General features: G+C 43.1%; 1 protein-coding gene across 2 annotated transcripts in view; it reads right to left on the bottom strand.

Annotated features, from left to right (window-relative positions):
* Positions 1 to 7,353, bottom strand: part of FBXL7 (F-box and leucine-rich repeat protein 7) — a 446,911-nt gene extending 439,558 nt beyond the window's left edge. The window contains exon 1 of one of the 2 annotated variants that reach the window (XM_012642693.1): positions 7,071 to 7,353. In XM_012642693.1, the coding sequence (XP_012498147.1) occupies positions 7,071 to 7,107 (37 nt within the window). In that variant the 5' untranslated portion in view covers positions 7,108 to 7,353. Of the gene's footprint in view, positions 1 to 6,065; positions 6,352 to 7,070 lie in introns of those variants that run through there. The other variant, XM_012642698.1, reaches the window with a different exon arrangement.
* Positions 7,354 to 8,773: the final 1,420 nt, after the last annotated feature.

Below are 8,773 nucleotides of genomic sequence, written 5' to 3'. Positions count from 1 at the left end.
ATGTATTAAGGAAAAAAGTACCAACATGGGTTAGAACCAAATATTATAATAACCCTTCATCAAACATAACCACTCATGACAGAATGTTTGCTAGGGAACTCAGTTTGGGGTCAAATAGTTGATCCCCTAACTCACTGGGCAGATCTCTAGCACAACCTCCTCCACTGTAATCACTGCCACCCCATTGCAGAGGACTCACTCCCTCGTTAGGCCCAGCTATGACTTGGACAGCCCTAATCATCAGGTCTTTCTTAGACTGAGCCAAACATAATTTCTTGTAACTGATATATGTTGGTCTTTGTTCAGCACTCTGAAATTTAATCTTCATCATGACAGCTCTTCAAATATTATTTTTTAAGGTACAGACAGTCCCTTAATATTCTGACATTACCATGATGCAAAGCCCATAGGCATTTAGCAGAACCTGTACTTCAAATACCCATGCAACCATTCTGTTTTTTACTTTCAGTGTAGTAGTCAATAAATTACATAAAATATTCAACATCTTATTACAAAATAGGCTTTGTGTTCAGTGATTTTGCCCAACTGTAGGCTAATGTAAGTATTCTAAACACATTTAAGGTAGGCTAGGCTAAGCTATGATAGCAAGTTAGGTAAATGAAATGAATTTTCTATTCATAATATTTTCAACTTTATCAGAATGTAGCCCCATCATAAGTTGAGGAGCACCTGTATTAAGTTTCTAAACATCATTTATTCCCTTCTTCATTCAAATTTATTCACTCTAGATATTATTCCAGAAGCTATCACATATCTTAATACATCCCTAATGCCATCTTAAAATGCAAAATATCTAGAAGGTTCCCCCAAACAGCCAAGTAAAGTTGTCTAAGCAGCTTCAACAGATCCAGTAGATATGGACTAAGCGCAAAAGTATTCTAAATTACTCAAAATCAATCCAGAATTTATCCTTTTCAAAGGACAGAGAAAGTTAAGACAAAGTCGATGTGAGTTGATTCCCAAGTGGAAAGAAAAGTTACCTCTGTTCTGTTTTAAATGTGTAAAAATATTCCCCAAATCTCTGAAAATATCTTCTCATTGTCAGACCAAAGATGGTATTATTAGCTGCACTACTGCTTTTATTTGAACCCAATAGTGGAATAGTATCATTTATCTTCTAATTTCTATCAGAATAAAATTATTTGCTAGAGGCAAAAGATCAAGACTTACCCTAACTCAGAATTAGGGAGATCTTTGGTGGTATCTTTAAGTTAATGTGGACATATCCAGTAAGTGAGGCAGCACCCACTAGTCAAAGCAATAACAACAGTACACTACCTCTGAAGAACATGTCCTAGGCCTCTTCCTCCTTTCCCCCAAAAGAAGTCAAAATTATCTGATATAACTCAATGAAACATATTAGCAAAGAATCTAGGCAAAAAATATGCCCACTGATTAGACTGTCTTTGTTCCATTGTGGCTGACTGTGGAAAACTGATACTGTGGAAAACTGATTACACTTTGCACAAAATGATAAATGTAGGTATTCAAACGTTGCAAAGGAGTGAATGTTTGTATCCCCCAAACTTCATATGTCGAAACTCTAATCCCAATGAGACAGTATTTAGAGGTGGGGCCAGTGGGATAATTAGGTCATAAGGGTGGAACCTTCATGAATAGGATTAGTGCCCTTAAAAGAAGAAGCCAGAGAGCTAGCTTGCTCTCTTTCCTTCATGGCCATATGAGGATACAATGTGAGGATGCAACCCAGAAGAAGGCCCTCACCAGAACCCAACAATGCTGGCACCCTAATCTTAGACTTCAGGACTCCAGAAATGTGAGAAATAAATTTCTGTTGTTTACAAGCTACCCAAGCTATGGTACTTTGTTATAGAAGCACAAACTGTCTGAAGCAATCATAAAGAGTACAACAGTCCCCCTTATCCACAGTTTTGCTTCCCATGGTTTCAGTAACCCATGATCAACCAAGGTCCAAAAATAATAAGTGGAAAATTCCAGAAATAAACAATTCATATAGGTTTGAAATAGCAAGTCCTTCCAAGCAGTGTGATGAAATCTCACGCTGTCCAGCTCCATCCCTCTCCATCTGGCCTGCGATGTGAATTGTCCCCTTGTTCAGCATCTCCATGCTATAGTCATTCCCACCTGTGTCACTTAGTAGGCGGTCTGGGTTATCAGATCAACTGTCTTGGTGTCTCAGTGCTTCTGTTCAGGTGATCCTTATTTTATTTACTAATGGCCCCAAAGAGCAAGACTAGCGATGTTGGTAATTCAGATAAACCAAGAAGCCGTAAAAGTGCTTCCTTTAAATGAAAAGGTGAAAGTTCTCAACTCAATAAGGAAAGAAAAAAAATCGTATGCTGATATGGCTAAGACCTACAGTAAGAACAAATCTTCTATCTGAAAAATTGTGAAGAAGGAAAGAGAAATTCCTTCTAGTTTTGCTGTTGCATCTTAAACTGCGGAAGTTACAGCCACAGTTGCGATAAATGCTTAATTAAATGGAAAAAGCATTAAATTTGTGGGTGGAAGAAATGAATAGAAACATGATGGCAATTGAGTTCATACTATCTGTGGTTTCAGGCGTCCGCTGGGGTTCCTGGAATGCATCCCCAGCGGATAAGGGGGGACTTCTGTATTCATCAACAGTGGTTAAAAGTAACAGCCAACATGCTACCTGGATCCTCAGAGCTCAATCCATCATTTCCTTTAAGTCTTGGTCTAAATGCCAACTTTTCAAAAAGGCTCAAGGTGGCTATTCTAATTAAAATTGCTCTCCTCCTCCTATACTCCCAATTAACTCAATCTGCCAATTTATTCAGAGATGTTAGCCCCTTGTAATGTGTCACATGGTTTACTGAATCACTGTATGTGTCAATTGTTCCACTTCCCCTTCCTGCCAACACACACACACACAGACACACATACACACACACACACACACACACACACACACACACACACGCAAATATACGAATTACAAGGACAGGATATTTATCTGTTTACTGACTTATCTCAAAAATCTAAGAGTCCCTGGCAAATAGTAGGAAGTAAAAAGTTAACATATATCAGATGAATGAATGAATGAATGAATAAATGAATGACTCTAGGCATAGACAGAGCTGGCCCTGAGTCCCCATTCAGCCTATACATGCTGTATGACTTTGGGAAAATGATCACCCTCTCTGGTCCTGTGTTTCTTCATTGGTAAAATGAGGAACATACAAGTATCTACCCCATAGGATCTTTGAGAGGATGAAGTGAGTCTGTGAATGTCAAGTGCTTAGCATCATGTCTGGACATAGAAAGCTTTCACTAAATATTAGCTGTCATAGTTATTAATATAATTTCAAGATAGGTTTCCCTGTGGTGGCAGTGATGGATTTGTGATGATTTATGCTCTCAGGCAACTGGCTCTCCTCATATCTGACAGCGTCGATCTGCAATGGTGAAAGAAACCCAAGGCCCTTGGTGGAGCAGCAGAGCTACCACGGGTGGCGCCCCAGCCCTGTGATCTCTCATCACAGCTCCAATTCCAGGATATCTACGGCTCTGCGAAAGAGCTGTGAACAGTGCAAGTGCTACTGCCTCTGACCTGCTGAAGTAGAATAAACATAACATTGAAACCACTGAGTAAGTGATGGCGAGGCTCAGAAACCTTAAAAGGCAGGGAGAGCAGCTCCTCTCTTCCTACTTAAACTGAGATTTGTTTATTTGGCTTAACTGGAGTCAAAGCTAATGGTTCTAATGGCTTTGAATGGCCCCAACTTATTCTCCAGATTTCTACACATGGACTGTAACTTACACTTCATGAAAGAAGATAAAGTGAAAAAAAGAAAAAAAGCAGCCCTCTATAAAAGAATTTACCAGAACATACTAATCATTTAGACATTCGCTTATGTTTCCAGAAAGCTAAGGGTCAAGAATGGTATGGTAACTTTTTCCCAGGGCAAAATCCAAGTCTGCCTAATGGCAATAGGAGGTGGGCCCACAAATTAGACCAATAACCTGAATATTCACTAAGGATTTAGGAAAACAAAACACATTGGAAATACCCATTATCATTTACACATACCTTTGATCTAGGAAGAAAAGCAAAGATTTCAGGACTCATTGAGTTAGGAGGAGAGGTGGGAATTTGAGAGGAAGATAGAGATGAGAGAGAAAAAGGGATGACAAAAGGGGGGAAGAGTATTTATGGATTTCTTGGCAATAATAGCCTTAACTTCCCTGTTAATTATAATATGTCTTTTGAAGGCTAATCAGTGGTCCCTTAAGGTATTATAAGAGCAAAATGACATGACCAATGACACAGTCAAGGAATAGATAATGACAAATAATGCCAATAAGGAATTTCTCTCTTCACTTTACAGAAGAAAGACCCCCAGAGTTGAAGCTAGAGTTAAATTTCCAGACCCCCAAGTCAATGCTCTGCACTCTACACAAGAAGTTCCTCAAACTTTGAATGTGCACGTGATCAATGATTGAGTAGTTCCAGAAGAAACCCAAGACTCTGCATTTCTGATGAGCTCCCAGGTGGTGCTGATACTGCTGGTCCTTGGATTACCCTGAGTTAGAAGCCTCAGCCCCACTGTACCTGTTAAAGTAAGACTCCCAAATAATTTTTTTTAATGAAAAGGTATTTTCTAAAAGCAAGAGAAGTGAGATTACTGATAGGATACTGATGTTTTAAAGTTCTGACAATTCAACATTTGCAATATTCAAGGGGCATTTGCATAGCAGTATCAACTGCCATTAATAAGTCAAATATACTTAAGTTGCAGATTTTTAAAGCATACACAAACACCAATGTTTTATAGTTGAGCAATTTCACTGCATTTTATTGATATGCATTTATTAATAATATCCCCCTTATGTTTGAAATACACCATACAAAAATTACACTAAACCCACAAAAAATGTCTTAATTCTCAACCTCTTTTAATAATAGAGATACCATATCTAAGGGTTGCATTCACTTTCTTTGAAATTAGACATTTTAGATAAGAAAAATGGCACACTAGATTCCAACAGATTATTTGCACAGATTTTACCCTGGAATAGCACAACATAACAAAGTTGACCATACCCAATTACATATATTAAAACCTTACTTAAAAGGGGCCACAGGATAGGTAGTGGCAGAAAAGAAAAAAGGTCAGGTTACTTCTGTTTCTTTTTTTCCTCACCCTTCACAGAGGAATCTAAATGCATTTTAAGAAAGTTGATGACAACTAAACACATGGTATACCTCCAACCAAAACTCGCGGTTACCTCCCAAAGCTTCCTATTGGTCCCCTTGAATCAGCTGAGCACAAGAAGTTTTTCCTACAAAAAGTCCACAGTGTATCTAAATCTGATCCCAGTAAAATTTGACTTCAGCTGAAGTGAAAATGCAGAGGTAGCATTTACGGATAACAGCTGGAGAACATTAGTTTCCTGTCTCTCCTTTTCTCTCCCAAGGGTTGAAAATTCTGCTGTTCAGACAGGAAGTCGTCATATACCACACACTGTACGATACAAGAATGCTGGGATGTAAGAACAAGTTGCAGAGGATTAGAAGGACTGTGGAGTGGTTTTGTTCAAGAAAGAATGCATAGCAGTGATTCTATGTACCTCCTGGGCTATCCTTTTCCCTGACAGTGTTCAACTAGCACAGTGTACGCACACCCAGAATGGACAAGCACAAACTACGATTAAGCTGAAAGCTTTTTAATAAGTCAGAGTAAGAAGGCTTAATCATTCACTTCTCCACACATATTTATAACACTAACTCTAAGACATTCTGAGGAGTGGCCAAAATTGTCCCATAATCTTTTCTGGCACACTTTCAACATTTGCTATCTAAAAAGACAATCTTTAACTTTTCATAAAAAAAAATTGCCCCCAAAAAAATATAATACCCTTCACATCACTGCCCAGGATAAGGATGAATATGTATATATGTGTCAAAACATGATCAGAAAAAGAACGATTTAAACAAAAAGTTCTTGTGGATATGGTTTTTTTAGGGTCGGTTTCTGCTGTAATTTCACAAAGCTCCTGAGAAACGAACACAGACGCAAACACACAGAGACACCCACATTCTGCGGCCAAAGCTCAAAGTTTTGAACAGGACGATAAGAGTTTCCTTAACACCACATGCTGAATAGCTATTCTGCATTCCTACCAGTCTGCAAGAACTGGCCCCTCCTTTGTAACCAACTGTCCTCTGGGGGCGGGCTGTAAAACTGACCCAGTCTCTTCCACTCCCCTCCTGCCAAGCTCACAAGATACAAACCTTCTTAACTTTTGAAATGCGGAAAAATGCCTTTGCCTTATGCATATCAGGGGCATGCAGTTAATTGGGTTACAACACTAAGGTTTTATGCAAAAAAGGGGAGGAGGGATGAGGGAGAAGCCAACCCACACATCCATCATCCTTTTAGGAGTGGGTGGAGTTTAAAGTTTCCCCAACTTCCAACTTCCCACTTGACAGGCAATATTTCTGTGCAATTTCCAGCCCCACGTAACGGATGGTCCTTTGCCCGTCTCGAGCCTGGAGAGAGCCCAGACAAAGCCCCCAGCCACTCCACGCCTGACGGGACCGATAGGTGGTTAGTTTCATGAAGCTGTCAGAGAAGGGGCAGTTAGCAAAGAATGGAAACTTAACTTCTCCTTCCAGAAGTTTTTCCTGCTACAGTAGAGTCCAGGGGACTGGAGCACAAAGGCCTGGGAAAGTTTTCACTGTGTTATTTTTCAAAAACGTCTTCCGCCATCTGCCAAACCATTATCTCCTAAACCCCAGACGCCAGGGAGGGGAAGTTGAGGCACATGGGCTCAGAAACACAGCAGAGATGCAACTTGAGCCATCCCAAAGACAAACTGGGAAGTTGGTTAAAGAGACCCCCCCTCGGTAGGAAGGCATCTTTGGGGCGCCTGACCCACTCAGGGATCGCTCAGTACCAAGGGGAAGGTGATGGCCCAGACAGGGTGCTCAATGGGGGGTGCGTCACCGCAGCCTGCGAGAACCTTCCTTCCCAGCCAGGAGGGCGAGGGAACGGGAGGGGGACGCGATCCCGGAGTCTGCGGACGGGCGGCCCACTCACCCTCACTGCCGTACTGTTTGCCATTGTTCGCGCCCATCCTGTCGCCGTCATGCCCGCCGTCTCCCGGGACACTCCATAGCTGGGGCGCACCTCCTGCGCTCTTGGCCAGAGGAAAGCCCGCCCGACGGGACCGTTAGCTGCACATACCCCCCACGCTCCGAGGCCGATCTCCGGCCGGGGGTGGCCCCTGCACTACGGTGGGAGGGGGGCGCTCCGTCCCCTCCTGGCACCCCCGATCGGTCCAGGCGGGGCCAAGGACAGAGCCGCTCTTAGAATCCGCGCTCGGGGCGGGCGGGCGCAGCGCCGCGCAGAGCCGGAGCCCCGGGGCGGCCCAGAGGCTCGCCGCGCCGCCGCCGCCGGGTCCCCATCCGCCCGCCCCGATCCCCTGCGGTGGGCGCTGAGCCGCGCGGGCGCCCGGGCTCTGGGGCTCGGCTGCCGCCTTCGGGCGCCCCTGCACGCCCGCGGCTCCCCCGGGGAGGGCGCGGCGGCCACTTGTTGCGGGTGCCCAGAGCAAGCTAGACTCGCTGCCCGGCGCTGCTCGCCCGCGGGCCGGACTTTTGTTAGCGCCAGGCGCCTCCTCTCGCCGCCCAGCGTCAATCACAGCTGGAGCCCCGGGGAGGAAGGCCGGCCCGGAGATGCGCGGCCTTTTAAAGGGGCAGCGCGCCTTTTCGGGGCTCCGCTCCCGGCCCGGGCCTGGGCACCGGCTCTGCGTGCCACCCGCTAACCGTTTGCAGCGAAGGGACGTGCTGCTGGCTCTGTTTTACTATTGTTCTTTTGTAGGCCCGGCCCCAGTTTATGAGACGAACTTCCAGGCGTCGTTTGAAGTCCCTTGGGTTGGTCTGCAAATATAGCCTATTTTAGGCCCGTGGGCATTTAAAATAAACACTCGTCACTCTCTGATTCTGACACATTTCAGGTGTGTATGTTGGCATTCTCCTGTGGCTTCACAGGTTTGGGGACTGAGGCGGGGAATGGAGGAGAGAAGGAGGGAAAACTTGAGGCGAACTTAACAGGGAAGCGGCCCCTAGAGAGCGAAGACATTCCCCGCCCGGGTGAAGGAGGTTTCCTGGCTCGGAACTTTTAAGAGCTTCAGAGCCAGGAAGTGTATTTTCTCCTCGTTTCTATGATCTTTTTTTCTTGTGGTTGGTGTTATCCTTTGTTTAATACATTATAACCTCTTTTGGAGATTTATATGGCACTTGCAGAGCCTTGAAATGGCCCTTTGGTGTTCCCTGCATTAAATAGAAAAAAGGAAATTCTTTTTAATGTTTTACTCTCTTTCCATGTAAATGCCTAGAATTTTATAACAGTACATCCTAGTAAAGACCAGGGCACTCGCCACACAGATTTCTTTGTAGAGAGGCAATTACACAGCACAGTTTCTACTTATAGGTGTTATATGTTGCAAATTAAACTAATTATATATAATGAATATATATATGCATATGATACTTGAATAGAAAACTAGGTGTTTTCTAATTATATATTTCTTAAAAGGCTTGTGACCACATGCAGAAATTGTTAGTGATTTGGATCCTACATATTCTATTGAGGTAATTTCCTTTAATTTGCCACAATTTCTTTTCAAAATTTAAAAATTCGGATATCATGCATTAAAAGAAAACATAATTCAACTGTTTTCAAGAATAGGATTAAATAGTATTGTATTGTGCTGATAACACTGTCACAGTCCAAAGAGGTGA

Source organism: Propithecus coquereli, unplaced genomic scaffold (assembly GCF_000956105.1).
Source record: "Propithecus coquereli isolate 6110/MARCELLA unplaced genomic scaffold, Pcoq_1.0 Scaffold100, whole genome shotgun sequence".
NCBI classification, from domain to species: domain Eukaryota; kingdom Metazoa; phylum Chordata; class Mammalia; order Primates; family Indriidae; genus Propithecus; species Propithecus coquereli.
Note: the sequence above shows the minus strand (reverse complement) of the source record. Positions and strands in the feature narration are given on the sequence as shown.